At 43.0% G+C, this 16,067-nt stretch overlaps 3 protein-coding genes across 3 annotated transcripts; 1 reads left to right on the forward strand and 2 right to left on the reverse strand.

Moving 5' to 3' along the window:
- Window positions 1-750: 750 nt before the first annotated feature.
- alg9 (ALG9 alpha-1,2-mannosyltransferase) lies at window positions 751-8,052 on the reverse strand. The gene is made up of 15 exons (XM_080508901.1): window positions 7,910-8,052; window positions 5,510-5,645; window positions 5,231-5,365; window positions 4,712-4,782; window positions 4,493-4,581; window positions 3,709-3,844; window positions 3,541-3,628; window positions 3,274-3,379; window positions 2,907-3,029; window positions 2,625-2,779; window positions 2,391-2,520; window positions 2,150-2,297; window positions 1,821-1,950; window positions 1,599-1,729; window positions 751-1,348 (listed from the first exon to the last, which is right to left on the reverse strand). Exons 1-15 carry the CDS (start codon window positions 8,047-8,049, stop codon window positions 1,225-1,227), a joined length of 1,842 nt encoding a protein of 613 aa, XP_080365027.1. The 5' UTR covers window positions 8,050-8,052; the 3' UTR covers window positions 751-1,224.
- Window positions 8,053-8,855: 803 nt separating this feature from the next.
- Window positions 8,856-12,175, reverse strand: fdxacb1 (ferredoxin-fold anticodon binding domain containing 1). The gene is made up of 5 exons (XM_080508888.1): window positions 11,735-12,175; window positions 11,480-11,636; window positions 10,615-10,818; window positions 10,328-10,486; window positions 8,856-10,248 (listed from the first exon to the last, which is right to left on the reverse strand). Exons 1-5 carry the CDS (start codon window positions 11,901-11,903, stop codon window positions 9,018-9,020), a joined length of 1,920 nt encoding a protein of 639 aa, XP_080365014.1. The 5' UTR covers window positions 11,904-12,175; the 3' UTR covers window positions 8,856-9,017.
- Window positions 12,176-12,596: 421 nt separating this feature from the next.
- LOC308139445 (mitochondrial import receptor subunit TOM40B) lies at window positions 12,597-15,532 on the forward strand. The gene is made up of 10 exons (XM_080508902.1): window positions 12,597-12,646; window positions 13,070-13,269; window positions 13,364-13,431; window positions 13,516-13,608; window positions 13,736-13,837; window positions 13,984-14,089; window positions 14,215-14,337; window positions 14,438-14,514; window positions 15,051-15,153; window positions 15,257-15,532. The coding sequence occupies exons 2-10, from the start codon at window positions 13,086-13,088 to the stop codon at window positions 15,394-15,396; spliced, it is 996 nt and encodes a 331-aa protein (XP_080365028.1). The 5' UTR covers window positions 12,597-12,646; window positions 13,070-13,085; the 3' UTR covers window positions 15,397-15,532.
- The last annotated feature ends 535 nt before the right edge of the window (window positions 15,533-16,067 follow it).

Below are 16,067 nucleotides of genomic sequence, written 5' to 3' on the forward strand. Positions count from 1 at the left end.
GAGGCAGCCTTGAAAACATAAGTGACCCATAAGGAAACGTCAAAATAAAAATAAATGACGTGGACCAAATTTCTTTCTCTCCCCACACGTCTTCATTGAGGAGCTTTGACAATGAAATTGTGTGGGTGTGTGTGTGTGTGTGTATTTATTTGTGTGCATAAAAGCCTGTTTGCATGGTCTTGTCACTCTGCCCTTGCTTGAATGTGTGACCTTTAAGGTCACGGACTCTCATGTTTGCCGCGCCCGGAAATTCTGTTTCAATCACACTTACGTACCGTTCAGAGACAGATCACATCCAAACGATTCAAACAGAATGAACCAATACTGCTTGAAGGAGGGGTTGTTGGTTAGATTTTTTTATTCTGCCTTAAAATGTAAAGATGTCAAAATCTTGATACACTGATTTCATTATTTATTCATGGCACTGTACCATCTATCGAGGGAATAAAATATGTCAATGTGATATCAGCATCAGTGCCTGCAGCCCAATGATAGAAAATGGCATGATTTTGAAAAATTATGGAATACTTCATCATTATTATTCTTATCTATTCTGAATGTGCAATGCCTAGAAATGTCTCCTGTGAGAGTGATTTGTATGTTTATTACATAATAAAATCTTCAAATAAAAGAACTGTGTATGTGTGATGGTCTGATTATCATAAAAAATAAATAAAAAACAGGAAGGTCGCCGTCACAGTTGATCATGTTTTTATTAACATTCCAAGTTAAATTACTTGTACTCTCGCTTTCATTCAACTTCACCACTCAATCTGAACAGAGCAGACACCATGACACTGTTCATGTACAGACAGGAAAACACTGAAAGATTCCCCAGTGAGAATTTCATTTGAACAGGCCACAAATTCAATTGTCTAATAGTAAGAAAAACACTTGCGCATCCACTGTGCGCATTCAGCTGCACTCAGACACAAATTACACAGAATGTCCAGCTGACGCCTGCCAAAGATCTCTGCATACACGACATTTCTTCTTCACTCTCACATTCACGCAAGGACACACACAGACACACACAGTCACACACACTTGAGCCCAAAAACGGATGTAATGTCTTTAAAGGTTCAGAAATCTCCAAATGGTTCATGAGACAAACACAAACACTTTCAAATCACATGCACACCGACACATGTTACCAGCTGTTCTGAGCAGATGTGATTTCACTGCTTAGGATTTTGTTCTTGGGGTCGGTTTGAGGGTCAAAGGTCACCCGTGGGCCCGTTTACGAGGCTGCTTTTGCCGCCGTGGTTTCAAGATGACGTACCGCTTGTAGGTGGTGTGATGGTCTGATATAAACGGGATGTAGAACGCTCTGAGGAGAGGGGACGACCTGGGAGACAAAATGCTTCATTTAAAAAAAAAAAATCAAAAAAGCATACCTGTCACTTAAATCTTTTTTTTAATAGATGGAATAAAGCTGGAGCTCCTGATTTTATATTTGTTTGCTTTAAATAGCTTCGCACTCAAAATCTTTCAACACTTTAAAATGAGGATGTTTTTCACCGTAGCTCTCGTCTCAACCTTCTATTTCCTTTAAGCTATAATATGTTGCTGTGTAAACTGTGTGTTTGCAGAAATACCGTGATGCTTGCAAGAAAGGCTTGAAAGCTACGACGTTCCATTCCTCTTTGTTGGCTGAATAACGAGGCTCAAGCGTCGTCTCTTCATCTGTGTCAAGATCCACTAGGTAATGGCATTGCTTTAAATCCACCTGCACGGAGCAAAAAAAAAAACATAACTAACAAGATCAACCGGATGCTAATAATTCCACAGCCTACATGTCCAAGATGAATGAGCCTCACATATCTGGAAGGCTCCTCCAGGTTCTGGTCGTTCATATTGGCCGGGATCATCTGTGTGGCCTGAGGACCGGAGGCGTACGGCTGAGGCAGCTGCCCCTTAAACTCTGACTGGATGAACTGCAGTTGCCAGCTGGAAATATAACAGTTATAAAAAATTATTTTTAAAATGTAAGTAGACACGGAAGTCTGTGTTACCACACATTGTGGCAGAATTGTGAGAACTAATAGTAAAATAGTAAAAATCAAATATGGGTCACATATGGATTTGATTTAATTTTTTTAAGTGATCCACTTGTGTCTCAGGTGGGATTGCAGCTTGAGATACCGACCTGTGAGGGAGGAGGAAGCTGCTGGGAAAGCGGTACCACTCTTTACCAACACACACACTGACAGGTCTGCCTTCTGGGACCGAGTGTAGGGTCGGATCTTTGGCGATACGGTGAAACTCAGGGTACAGGTCCAGAGGGGCATGGTAGCCTGTAGATAGACAAACAACAAAAGCAAAAATCATTCCACCTTACACTTCTCTTACTTCACTGAGGAGGAATATCGTTTTCTGTGAAGACGGACCTCTGAAGAGAGCGACTGAGCGAGAGAGTGACAACACTGTGAAGACCACCACGGTACTGAGAGCTAACCAGTTGGATGAGACTGTGTAGTGCTCCAGTCGGTACCGCTGGAACAGAAAGTGGTAACATTTCTGCGGAATAGAAGAACAAATTCATCCTACATGTACATCAATGATGAATATGGGCCTAAAATGTAAGACAAAAAAAAAAAAAAAAAACATGCAGTAAACCACACCTGTAAAGAGGACAACGCTACTGCCCCACTGAGGCAGATGAGAGGGTAAATCGGAAAGAGAAAACGTTCCTCTTTATGAGGTCGAGTGAAGAAAACCAGCATCCACAGATACATGGGAGACAGAGTCAGCCAGTAGGGACGGCCCAGGTTCTGCACTGCAGAAACAAACAAATCCAACCACAAGAGTAGCTGTTTCAATACATATACGAAGAGTACGTGGGTGAATATACCCTGACATTTCAAACTGGTGGCGCCGGTGTAGGATGAAGACACGATCCTCACCGTTGAACCTGTGCAGTAGAGTTTCCATGAGAGCAGTGAGCGGCAGGGAAAACAGAGCCAGAGCGAACACCAGGTTGAAATTCAGGATCCCGTTGACAAAGTAAAAATGCCACGGCTCTGTACCTGAAGACGAAACATCATAAGAGCATGTAGAAAGAATACAGCTTAGATAAACACAGTAACTACAAAAAGCAACAATTACAAACTGATTGTCATAGATTTATTTAAAGAAAATGTTTTTGTATTTACACTGTTAAAATACAATTATGCCAAAATAAAGCCAGGACAACTTAGTGTAAAGTGGCTTGTCTTATAGTTGCTTTCATGACTGTATAATATGTCAAAAACATTGGAAATGTGTACGTACCATACAGATCGGGACCATGCGGTGTGAATACATTATACAGAAGAATATTAAGAGGAGCTATGACCATTTTGCCATAAAAGAAGGAGTCGACTGCCACCAGAGGCACCTGGGAAGAAACGAAGGAAGAAATGGACCCACTTCTGTGAATATTGGGTTAAAGCAGCAGAATTGAACAAGAACTAATTTCTTCTCCTAAAAAAAAGATCCATACAGAAACTACAGGAGTTTTTGCTTTCCTTCACAAGCTATTGTAAGAGAAAGTCTCACCAGCAGAAGGAGCAGGGCGACGGCAGACCAGAGGAGGAAACTTTTCCATTGCTTCTTCAGCACCAGCAGGTCAAAAGCAATCGGTATACTGAAAGGAGCAAAGCATGCATTTTGAGAAGCCAGTTTGGGGAGTCAAGTGGCCGGTCAAAGCTCACTGTACAGCCGTACCCAATCAAAGCAGAGAACGGCCATCCAACAATGGCACCCGCTGCGACACCCAAAACGGCTAACGGCGTGGAGTCCTGAAACCAACCCGTCATCGCAACCAGGGTCGTGTACATGCAGAAAGATGAAGGTAGGAACGCTGCGGAGAGACAAAAGAAAGGAGGATGAGTAGAAAAACAAAAAAGCAACAAAAAAAAAAACAGCCAAGGATTCACATCACAGTCCTTTCCATTACCTCCTCAAAGCCTGATGCATAACGGCTTCATGGGAACTTGCATATGGACAATATGAACAATATAGCAAACGGTTTGCTGAATCGTTAACAAGTCATTCTAACCAGTCATTGCACACTATTGCCGAATTTTCCAAACATTTCGATGCGCTTGTTGTGTTCGTGCACTCAACATTGCGGGACAAGTTTTGGACCGGAAATCTTGTAGAGGAAGAAAAAAAAAAAAAAAAACCCGATAGAAATTGCTACAGATAATCTTTACACAATAACTTCAAAATGTAGACATGCCGGTGGGAAATGAATACACTAATCATTTAAGAGTTGAATGCGAATGGGAAGGCCTAAACTGTTCCATTTATATCATTTATTCTTCTATGTCAAATCTACAGTCTTTTTTTATAACAGTACAATTTTTTATGGCACTTTTATTTAGGTGGCAAAGTACAACAATGTCTGTATAACGGAAATTATAACACAGTCCAAATCCAAAACTAAAAAAAAAAAAAAAATGAACGACCAAAGAATCGACACTTAAGGTGAATAAATAAAACCAACCTGCGGATGAGCAGAACATGCCTGTACTCAGGACAAGGAATGCCAACATCAGGCGGCCCACGTGCAAGCCAAACTTCTTACAAACAGCTCTGCACGTCACACAAACCAAAGCAAACAGTTCCTTTCAATGTGGCGCACGCACGTCAATGCATGTAGCTCAAAATTTCAAAGTCAAAGCAGAACCAAGCCCCGTCGCATAGAAGAGGAGGTTGAACTCACTTGTAGAAATAGAGCTCGCAGACACAGCAGGAGAATGCTAAGACACATCTGACAAAGTAGAACACCAACACCTGCAACACAGTCGTAACACAGGCCTGAAGCGACGACACATGTTCAAGTATAATGTTATAATAAGTGTGTGTGTGTGTGTGTTCTTGCAGGAAATATCACAGAGGAACATTTAGTGACACCGTTTGTCCAAATTTCATCTGAATAACTGCAATTTTTAAATGAAACTGATCAGGCCCCAATAAAAAATTCTTTATCAACTGACTTTAATATACTTAAAGACACACACACACACACACACACACACACACACACACACACACACACACACACACACACACACACACACACACACACACACACACACACACACACACACACACACACACACACACACACACACACACACACACACACACACACACACACACACAGAAGGTCTTGATTATACTGTTGTTTCCCACACAAATTACAACAACACAAGTTCAGAATACACCTGGGAAAGGTTACCTTGTTTGTCTGAAGAACATGGGCATGCAAACAAGCAGGGAGCGCGTGGAGCCATAAGTAAGCGTAGGACCTGATGGCGTACAGCGGCGAGTATTCCCACGTCTGCATTCCTGTACCATAAAGCAGGTAGTGCATCTGTGAAAACGCAACATGTGAGGGTAGTTAATGAAAGACAAAGGGGTATCTTGCAGGAATAATAAAGACAGACAGTGAAAGCCCTCCGGGGGACTGTAAATGTATGCCGCATAAGAAGATTGCTGATGGGACGGAAACACTCACGGGCTCCCAGTAGTTGAACGTCTCGTCGCAGTCCGAGATGTTGCTCAGCAAAGCTGCACAGAAACGTGCAGAGAGCAGGCATTTGAAGGCCGTCGAGCCTTCCGGAGCCCATACTTGCCCTCCTCGACTTATTGCCCTGTTAGAAAAAGAAAAAAAAAAAGTATGGCTGCAATAAATTCAAACACGGCTCAAAAACATACTCGTACACAAGAGCTCGGAACATTGAAAAAGGTATTCATCAACAATAGGAGTAGTACTAAATTAGTACATCTGTTAAGAGGATGTCGTATTCGCACTGTAATTTGCCCACGGTACATGTGTTTTAATAACAGATCTCGTTTTTAGATACACAGTAATTAAAAAGCTCTCCTAGTAATCTTTTCAGGGTGATCCAATTAATATGCAAGTAACTACAAAGGGGATCAGAGTACGGCGGAACATGAAGTAAATGTCAGCTCCTCACAGAGAGGCTAATTACTGCGAGCACTGAAAGACTGACCGCCAGAGAACACAATTCAGCTCTGCCCGAGGGCTATTAAAGGCCATTTTAATCTAATTACGCATTGTACACTATGCTACACTGATATTTCCATTCAGTTTGTGTCTCATCTTATCCTGAAATGTTCATTTTACATGCATCATTAGAGCTATTGTTGGACTTTTAAACACTGTGTGTTTAAAATGTATTTCACATTCTAAACACATTTAATACTGTGAATATTATTATATCATGACCAGATTTTTTTTTGGTTTGAGACACTTTCACTGTGTAATATTGTGCCAAAGCAAAGTCAGTGGTAAAGTGTCACAATACATTAACAGATTTTGTCAGGGTATAAATATAATGACTTGTTGATACAATCACTTGGTTTTTGCCCATATTGCCAAGCCCTTTCTGTGGGAGGAATATTTTGCATAATTATTATTCATTGCTGTGCTGCTAGATTATAAATTCAAATACATTTTTAGTCAAATCCAAAACTATTCTGTCAAACTTGCACAAACGTGTTTAGTTTGTCTTGAACTTGAGACAATATCCAGATGTACTTATCTTCAAATTTGTTCTACATACATACGTATTGTTCATTCTCAGTATTCTGCAAATATTTGTGTTAAAATAATTGTATGAGACAATATGAAAAAAACAACATTTTCTGATGTAACCCTGTAACCCTAACCCTTTATTATTGTAAAATTCCACTGAATTCAAGTGAGATGGTTTGTTTTCACACTATGTATTCAACTCAGACACAACATACCATATCATTTCATTATCAGCTCATATGAAGTCTTTTGTACGAGCATTCTTTATCTGATTCCTTTGTCCATCTTCTACACGGCTTTATTCAGCCCAAGACTGCAGGGCAAGCCCAGCTGACTGTGGGCAAAAGATCGCTTGTCCATCACAGCACAAAGACACACAGTCTCACACAGACATGGAAATCACACCGATTAATTTTTAATTAATCTCCTTTTCATCACAGCAAGGAGGTTATGGGTTCAAGCAGTGAAGTTTGCACGTCTGGTATCCTCTGTGTCCAAAAACATGTTGTTTGACCAAACAATAGCTCATAGATGTGAGTTTCAGTGTGTCTGACACTGTACTTCACAACAAATATGGTTTGTCTCTATGTTGGTCAAAGAAATCCCGAGAGCATTTTCAATTGTATAAATGATAACATTCGTAGTTTTTCCTGATATAATTTTGCATTATCAGAGGAAGAGATCCTCATTTCCTCCCATTATCTATGAAACGAGAGGCATCCTCCAGATGTGGCAAGCTGCCTTCATGCTCCTTGCTCTTTGCATGTGTTCACAATGACAACAGTGATCCTTGTTTATGTCTGGCAGCGTTTCCTTTGTTCACACTCATCATCAGATTAGTCAGATTAGTCGACTGATCTCGACCTCGGGTTACGTTTCATAATGACACGTCACCTCACACATTGTCAATATTTATCACGGACGGATCCAATAATGGATCAATAACGACCGCTATTAATATGAGTTAGGCCTCCACGTCCCGTGTCCAGCACGGTGTTCCGTGGCGAGATGTTGATCACAGATGTGACAGAAGCACAGCTGAGCTGAATGAATGAAGCTCAGCCCGGGAACTCATCTATCAGCTGAGACATTAACAAAACAGGCTGGGGAGGCTGAATACCCCCGCCACCACCCACCCCGACCCGCGGGATTGTTTTAGATCATAGTGAACACACTGATCCGAGTGTGGTTATATGGACGTTAATATTAGTTAATGTGTCGTTACGTCTAAAACTTGCTGAAGTAGCCAGCTAGCTAGTTCCCCGATTCAGGCTGTCAGCCGCAGCGGAGCATGGAACCCTCCGCACCGGAGGGTTCCGTGCTCAACGTCCGTCCGTCCTTCCGGCTCATACTCACTCTTGGCGAGTCTCTGTCGTCTTGCTGTCATCGCTGACTTTCTCCTCTTTCGGGGGCCGAGCCTCGGCGGGGACGTTCACGTTGTTCGCATCTTGTCTGCTGCCTCGCCTGGTGCGCTGTCGGAGCGCTTTCGCCGCCATGTTTACCGAAGGTGCTCCCGAGCGGCGCTTCGTTCATTTTCGCCACTGTTCAGTGTTACGGATGTACTTGCTGCGCTGTTAACTGATGACCTGCTCCCGAGCGGCGCTTCGTTCGTTTTCGCCGCGGTTCGGTGTTACGGATCTACTCGCTCCGCTGTTAACTGATGACCTGCTTTCGATAGGGCAGGCGGTTACTGACAGAATAACGTGTGAAAGAGCTACCGAAATTCACGTAGATACTAATCTCTCTGCCTATCGAAAAGCATAGAACAAAACGCTTTATTTCAGTGGTTGTCAAAGTGTGGGTCGGCCCTACTCTGGGAGTCGCCAGAGATCTTTTAAGGGTCCGCAATTTCTGTAAAATATCAATGGGATGCAGTTTCTCCAACATTATTTCCGTCCTCTTTTCTTATGACAAAAACAAACACATAGCCATATTAAAACACATTTTGACAGTGAGCTTATTGTATTTGTAATTGAAATGAAAAACGTACCCGATTTAAATTAAATGCATAACACCAGAAAGGTTATATTCCCAAATATGTATCCAACACCTATAAACAATATCTGATGTGCAAATAAACGTGAAGTCCAGCATTCAAAAAGAAACAATACAGCATAAGACAAAGCATGTGCAGTGTGAAGTTATGGGAGCATGATATCTTTTTGTCAGCATTATTTTCTGGCTATATGCGAGTTTGAACATACATTGAATAATACTGGACCACAACTGGATGTTAAATAAGTTTATTATTTTAATACATACACAACACATCATCTTAATTACATTTAGAAAGACGGACAGTTTTAGCGAGCAATGCCTTAATTACTGTAAACAATGTTTCACCACAGCTTGTTTGAATAAATGCTTATATTAGCAGTGACAGACTTGTAGTAACAATGTCTGAACAATTATAGGCTGATTTCCTGTTCATAAGTAGGTTTCTCATGTTTATTTTAAGTGGCTGCTACCTGATGGACACCTGCAATCGAGTTGAAAGTAGACACTCCAGGTGTTTGTGAAACTGGAGGGCTCTGGTGTGTGACAGAGCATGTGTGTACGAGTGATACGTAAGCCTGTAACAGTAGCTGGTCTGACTCAGATCAGGATGTGAGAATGTATCCATAAGTTTAACATGCTCCACAGTCCCACGACTGGCCTCTCGGACTGCGCTGTAAAACTTCTTTTCCTCCCACGTTGACCCTGTCCAGAAGCTGATATCGAAACTGAAGTGCTCGGGAAACAGGGAAAATGGCTGATAGGGAGTTCCTGGCGAGGGCCGGAGTGAAAACTGTTTCAGAAAACGTGGGTCACGCGACCACAGAAGACACCAGTCGGGGAGTGAGAACAGGAGCACAGCGAGGAGGTCCAAATTTAACGACACAGTGATGCTAATATGGCTGTTGTGGTCACTGGCGTTGCTTGCAAACACCTTACCGACTGATCCCACGGACTGTGCTCTAAGGTACAGACCTCCTGCTTCTGGTAGCAGGGAGACCCCGTACGGAGCAAGCATGGCCTCCAGTTCGCTTCCAAGCAATTTAAATGGCTCACTATCTGAGGGGAAAACACCTTTGAGGAGAAGCTCATGAAAGGCAGGCATAGCCCAAAGTCCAATGGGCACATTTCTGAATACAACACCACTAAGACCAAACAGGAAGTTGGTCACGCCATTGCAGTCTCCACAGCTCTCCTCCTTTTGAGTCCCTTCATGTTCCACGCTTTTATTATTCCCTTCAGTCTTGCAGTGGGACTCAACCTTTTTAATTAGCTCCTCTTTATTAGTTAAAAGGGCTTCCATCTGAGGAAGCAGTGATGGGCGCAGCAAGTAAAGACAATTATCCCCTTCTGGATCCACATCAAAAGAGCGTGCGGACCTTAGGCATTGTGCGGCTTTGCTCCTCACCCTGTCTTCTTTATCTGTGGTAACGCCTGCTGCTGACTGAGCCACTTTTGCCAGGTGTTTCTCTCTGTCTGTACAGGTTTGCACATCAGAGGAGAGGTCCTTCTGAAGCGGATGGATCCAGTAGCAGTGTGTCGCGTCAACACCACAGCAGCATGTCTGCAGCTGCTTGGCGGTGAGGAGAAAGGGAATATTCTCGGTCGTCATGGAGACTGACCACTTCTCAACTAGTCCTTGGAGAAGGAAATCTTGCACCAACTTCACAGGATGAACCGAATCGGAGCAGAGAAATCTCCTATTGAAATGCAAGAGACACCAAGAGTAGTTTTATAGCTCATTATGCAGAGAGCATGAGAATTTATGTGTTACTGTACCTGAATGTATAATCTCTGAGCTCTGCTGGGATGTTGTACTGGACTCGCTCCTCTTCAACAGCCTCCTCAACTTCAAGTGTCAGAAGAGGGGTGTACGGATGGCTGCGCGTAAACACATGCAGCAAAGCTTTCTCCACATGAAAGCCCTTATCCTGGCTCCTGCACACCAACCACAAATATATTAGACAACCTTTAACATGGAAACATGTCAAAAGCACACACACACACACGTGTGTGCGAATTCACAAGTTTCCACTCAAACACGAACACTCACCTTTCACCCTTACCTGTATCCAGTGCACTTATACTGCTGGTGATTCTCGCGTTCAAAGGGACGGACGTCACTGAGGATCAGATGGGCTTCGGCAGCCATCGCAGCCACCTGCCAGCTGTTGTGCCACTCCCGCTTTGGCTGGTCCACTGGTGTCCCACCTTGTCCATTGCACAAGGAAACATGAACTTCCCCGTCTTGAGCCAGCACACGAACACAACTGCAAGTAAATAGAAGGGAAACGCACGTTTAAGTATCGCGCAACATAAAATTCCCAGCCGGCACATCCTCAGGCAGCTTCAAAGTGAGTGAGTGGGCAAATTCAGTGTGTGCTTCATGCAACATAAGCAGAGAGAAAGCAATTTGGACTTAAATCCTAATCTTCTAAAAGATCAATATGGAGCTGGCTACTCCTGCTGAAATATACAAGGCATTGTGTCTGTAGGATTCTGGTACTTTAAAGAGAAAGTTGGGGTATGATCTTCAGCCAACTGAACCGGTCTCAAGAAGTTTCTATTTTGTAGTAGAGGGCAACTTAGCTTCGTTTCGATTTCTGTTTAACAACTTTATTTTGACAATGAAAAACCAGAATGCTGAAGTGAACAATGTTCTCAAGCGCATACGTGAAAACCAATATCAATAGTGACAAGGGAAATCAGAAACAAGATGGATTTTAGAGAGAACAACAGGAGAAGATGTTTATTTCTGACGTGGGTACAAATGAAATTATTCAAAACAGCAACAAAAATAAATAAAAACACACACCAACAAATAAACGGATCAAAGCAAAGTTAAAAAACTAAAATAATATAAATAATGTTTCAACAAATCCGAAAGGGACGCAAGGTGAATGGTATGGATGTGGCGTGATGCCTTCATACCTGAGGAAGAAGTTCCTGAGGAGCTCTCGGTTCTTCTTCACCCCGCTCTTCCTCCCGCAGTGGGGGAAGTTGAACACCACCCGGTCAAACACACGGCCCTGCAGGGACGCGCACTCCCCCAGCTTTGTGCAGTCCACCCCAAAGAGAACAGTCCCACCTGGACAACACATTTTAAGATGAAGAAGAAGAAGAAAGAAAAAAACCCAAAACAGTTCAACAAAGTGTAAACCTCTTAACATTGACAGCAGCGGGTACCTGAGTCCTTGATGATCTGGATGTTGGTGGCTGCACCATCGTGCCGCAGTGCCTCCTCCTGATGCTGCAGGCAAGTGGCCGTAACGCTGGTCTCAGTCCCCTGACTGACACAGGCAGAAAAAGAGAAGTTCCCCTCTCCCACCAGCAAGATGGACCGTGAAGGAGGCATATCCGGCAAAGAAGTGAAAATGCCCACACACACTCACACAAAAAACAAAACAAAAATAAATCCCTGAAAAGTTGATTTAAGCTCGTCTCTGGCTGTTGCGTTCCAGTGCGACGGGAGGAGGAGACGCGCGTAGGAGTGACAGCGACCGCATTCAATCTTCTTCACGGTCTCATCAAAATAATAATAATAATTTTAAAAAACCGCGTGTTTTTCCATCGAAACCATGGTGTTTCGGATTTAACACCGTCTCGGCTGTACAATAAACGCGTTTATTTTCAAGATTGTAGAGCGAAGACGGTGACCTTCTGCTGCTCCGGGATCTTATCTCACCTGTAGCAGCTTCTGCGCTGGACTGGTGTCGCACATACAATGGTCCGACGAGAAACACCATTCACTCCATCTTCATTCTGGCAAAACCTCAAAACAGCAATATGATATATTTAAAATGAGAAACAGAAAAATATCCATCCGTTTTTTTTTAACCGTATTATATCCGACCTACTTCAGGATGCACGCTAATGTAAGGGTGTTTTTTACGAGACATTTGATTTCCCGTGGAGAGGGACACATTTGCAGGGCGGCGCACCTCAGCTGAGGAGGTATTTATTCGCAGCATCAGTTTATCCCAGCATCACTTAAGTACTTTATGAAACCATTTGAAAAAATCCACCTGACAGGTCACCCGATGTGCCATTCTCAGCGCTCCTCGGGATTTTAGGGTGTGTCGATTACGCCGGAAGAAGGTATAATGGAATATTCCTCCCACATACATGACTTTTTCTGGAGATGCTAAGGTCATGCAAGCTAACGGAGCAGCTGCACCTGCTACTGGAAACTAATGGCCTCAGCATGATGCACACAATCCTCATTACTGCAGCTTAAGAGTCAGTTATCTACAAATATGCGGTAACATATTAAAAAAGAAATAACCACTTTGATCCCTTTTGGCATCTCAGCAGTATGTGTTCATCATGTGAATTTAATAACAGCAGAACTGGTCATGAAAAGATGTATTTCTTCCGAAATTTGACTTTGAATAGTTGTGGGCAGGGTTGTGTTATACTTCTGTATTCCCATAACAGGACAGGCTTTGCGTTTAAAAGCTTCATACCCAGGCAGAAAAATAAATGACCTTAATTCTATTATTGTTTTTCTGTGTTTTGTAGGAAGTGTTGTGCCCACATGGGCAGCGTCCTGGCTCTGTCTTCCAATCCTGGCCATCAGAACTGGCCTTTCTCTACCGCCCCCCCTGCATCCCGCTGGGACGCACATCCTGCCCATTGGGACAGTCCTCCACGCTGGGAGAGGAGGGATGGCCGCCTACCAAACCCAGGCAGCTTCCACTCTCTCCACAGAAGCTGCAAAGGTACTTGTGGTCAAATCTTTGCTTGCATGTGTGTTGCAGTATGCGTCAATGTTCTCACCGTCAGTGGTTGTGGTTCTTCTTCCCACTCCCTCAGAGGTTTTTCCACAACAGATTGAAGGTGTCAAGATGATCATCAATAAAACTCTCAGCAGCTTCTTCAAGGTGATTCTGATTTCAGTGCAGATTGTTGGCTGTGTTTTAAGACTGGCATCACACCTATAACTTGATAAATGTGATTACTTCCAGGTCAGTCACACTCTCCACCTCAGCGCTGTGAGTCCTTCGTATTATCGATTCCATGTGGAGCATCTGCAGTCTGATGACTGCAGCAAGGACAAGGTAAAGCTTGAGCCATGAACACAACTCCGTCAGTAACGTACATCACTTAAACACTGAGAAAAAAAACAAACACATGGAGCTTTTGTCACCATCTTCAACAAACTGCTCAGTGCATTTCCATTTTTAGGATGCCCCGGCATTGATCGGTGAGATGGACTCCTCAGGTAGTCTGAATGCCCACGCTCTGCTTCATCTCACTGAACGTGTACGAGCCAGAACGGTGTTCCAGGTAGGAGCCTCATGTCTGTCTTTTATTTCCAAATACAGCTGCTCCATCCCACATTCAGCCACTGTCTGTGAAGTAACACAAGTACCTTGAAAGTAACACAGTACCGAAGTAGATCGATGTTTACATTTGTTTGATGACATTTTTAGACCCAGCAGTCCCAGTTTGTAACGTGGCAGTTTGAAACTGAGTACCGAGGGAATGACTTCACTGCTGCTGTGACAGTAGCCAACCCCGACATCCTGAGAGAGTCAGGTGAGTAGCTGAAGGAAAATACTTTTGCGTGTCAGAGATCATAAGGCGTACTTCATATTAGTAGTGAGGAACTTTATCCGTATCTTTTACATCGTTCATCACATTCGTGTCTTTTTCTTCCACAGTTATCCTTGTGGCACACTTCCTGCAGAGTGTCTCCTCTGGTCTGGTGCTTGGGGGGGAACTTGTGTACCATCGTGGGAGAGCCGAGGAAGGAGGAATTCTAACTTTGGCAGGACAGTACTCAAGTGAGATTCCAGTTTTTGATGTTCACTGAGTGAGTAACATGTTGATGTCTTGCTCAGATTGAAAGTCAGTTTTTATACTATCGATCGTCTTTCCATGCAGGACCAAACTGGGTAGCAACATTGAATGCGGGGAAAGGAGGCGCTCATGCCAGCTACTATCACAGAGCTAATAAACAGGTATCAATAAAAGAACTGTATGGACCAATCAGCCATAACATTATGAGCAGATTAAGTGAATAGCACAGATTAGCTCTTTACCTTGAAACATTTTAGTGGTTGGGATTTACCAGACAGCAAGTGAATCGTCTGTCTTTCAAATTGATGTGTTATAACCAGGAATGATGAACATACATATGGATTTGAGTGAGTTTTTCGAGGGGAAAATTGTGACATGGTATCATTAAAACTGCAGTTCTTGTTCCATCATCAGTTGTCACTACTTGTCAAAAACAGTTTCAGGGTGTAAACGTGTTGAATCAGTAACAGGGTAACTGCAGTCAAGGTTCAGTGGTTTACATGGTCAGATGAAAATCCCACCTTACAGGATGTGAAGGATCTGCTGCAGACATCACAACTTCAGAGGTCAATTGAGGCCATGTGAAGGGATAAACACAATAATAGGCAGCTGGTCATGAGGCTAGAGCTGATCAGTGTGTATGTATGTCATATATTTATTGGTTCATTGGAAGTGTGTACAATTGTGTGTTTGTCAGATTCAAGTTGGTGTGGAGTTTGAAGCGAGCACCAGGACGCAGGAGACCACAACTTCATTTGGGTACCAGATGGAACTCCCTGAGGCCAATATGGTATTTCGAGGTACCTGTCTTTAATTAACCTTGGAGCAAATGCTCCAACTGCTGAAACTATTCACCCCATTTACAGTCCAGCATAATAAGGCCTGTTGTTTGTGTCTATGCAGGGATGATAAACAGCCGGTGCATCATTGGAGGTGTGCTGGAGAAGCGCCTGACACCACTCCCTGCCACCCTAATCATGGGCGCCTTTGTAAATCATAGAGGTGACAAGCTGCAAATGGGCCTCGGCGTGAATGTTGGATAATCCTCCAGGAGAACTCCCAATGCAGGAGTTACATTTCCATGCCAGGACGTCCGTCCAGAGACCAGAGGCTTTAAAGTGACCTGATCCTGAAAGGTGTGTCAGCCTCAACACAACATTTCTACTTACTCTTCTTGCAAACTACCTCTTTATGGAGGGGATGTTTTCCGATTTGGTGATTAAAGGATCGTTCACTACTGGAGCAGAAGAAAGCTTTCAAGGACAACTGGACCAGACTGCACATCACCTTCTGGACAGTGGAAACAGAAAGGATTAAAGGCATACTGTATTGTTATCCTAAAAACATAATTTTATACTTCAGGTAGTCAGAAGTTTTATGCATATAAATTATATTTAAGAAATGTTTTTGTTATATTTTAACCCCATAACTGTAGTTCATGTATTGTTGATCTGTTTGCCCAACATTTTGAATAATTGCCACATATGAAATCATACAAACATCTAAATAAACCAATGTCACAATTCATCATCAGTAACAATATATTTTCACTACTTTTGGAGCGTGGCTGGACCAACATGGAAATAAAACTTAGTGAATCAGTCAGGAAACACAGTCGTCAGCTCTGTTTGCTTTAATGAAAAAAAGCAATGATTTGATAAAACCTCGATATGTTCCCATGAAAAATTCTATAGACGTGTTGGTGTGTGCTTTT

Source organism: Blennius ocellaris (assembly GCF_963422515.1).
Source record: "Blennius ocellaris genome assembly, chromosome: 14".
NCBI lineage: Eukaryota > Metazoa > Chordata > Actinopteri > Blenniiformes > Blenniidae > Blennius > Blennius ocellaris.

Coding starts and splice junctions, on each gene's coding strand:
- fdxacb1 (XM_080508888.1), bottom strand. CDS start 11,903: ATGCCTCCTTCACGGTCCATCTTGCTGGTGGGAGAGGGGAACTTCTCT. Junction 11,637..11,734: donor CCAGATCATCAAGGACTCAG/GTACCCGCTGCT, acceptor TGTGTTGTCCAG/GTGGGACTGTTCTCTTTGGG. Junction 10,249..10,327: donor CTCAGAGATTATACATTCAG/GTACAGTAACAC, acceptor GCATTTCAATAG/GAGATTTCTCTGCTCCGATT.
- LOC308139445 (XM_080508902.1), top strand. CDS start 13,086: ATGGGCAGCGTCCTGGCTCTGTCTTCCAATCCTGGCCATCAGAACTGG. Junction 13,270..13,363: donor TCTCCACAGAAGCTGCAAAG/GTACTTGTGGTC, acceptor CCACTCCCTCAG/AGGTTTTTCCACAACAGATT. Junction 13,838..13,983: donor GAGCCAGAACGGTGTTCCAG/GTAGGAGCCTCA, acceptor TGACATTTTTAG/ACCCAGCAGTCCCAGTTTGT.
- alg9 (XM_080508901.1), bottom strand. CDS start 8,049: ATGGCGGCGAAAGCGCTCCGACAGCGCACCAGGCGAGGCAGCAGACAA. Junction 5,646..7,909: donor ACGACAGAGACTCGCCAAGA/GTGAGTATGAGC, acceptor TTTTTCTAACAG/GGCAATAAGTCGAGGAGGGC. Junction 3,380..3,540: donor TCGCCCTGCTCCTTCTGCTG/GTGAGACTTTCT, acceptor GTTTCTTCCCAG/GTGCCTCTGGTGGCAGTCGA.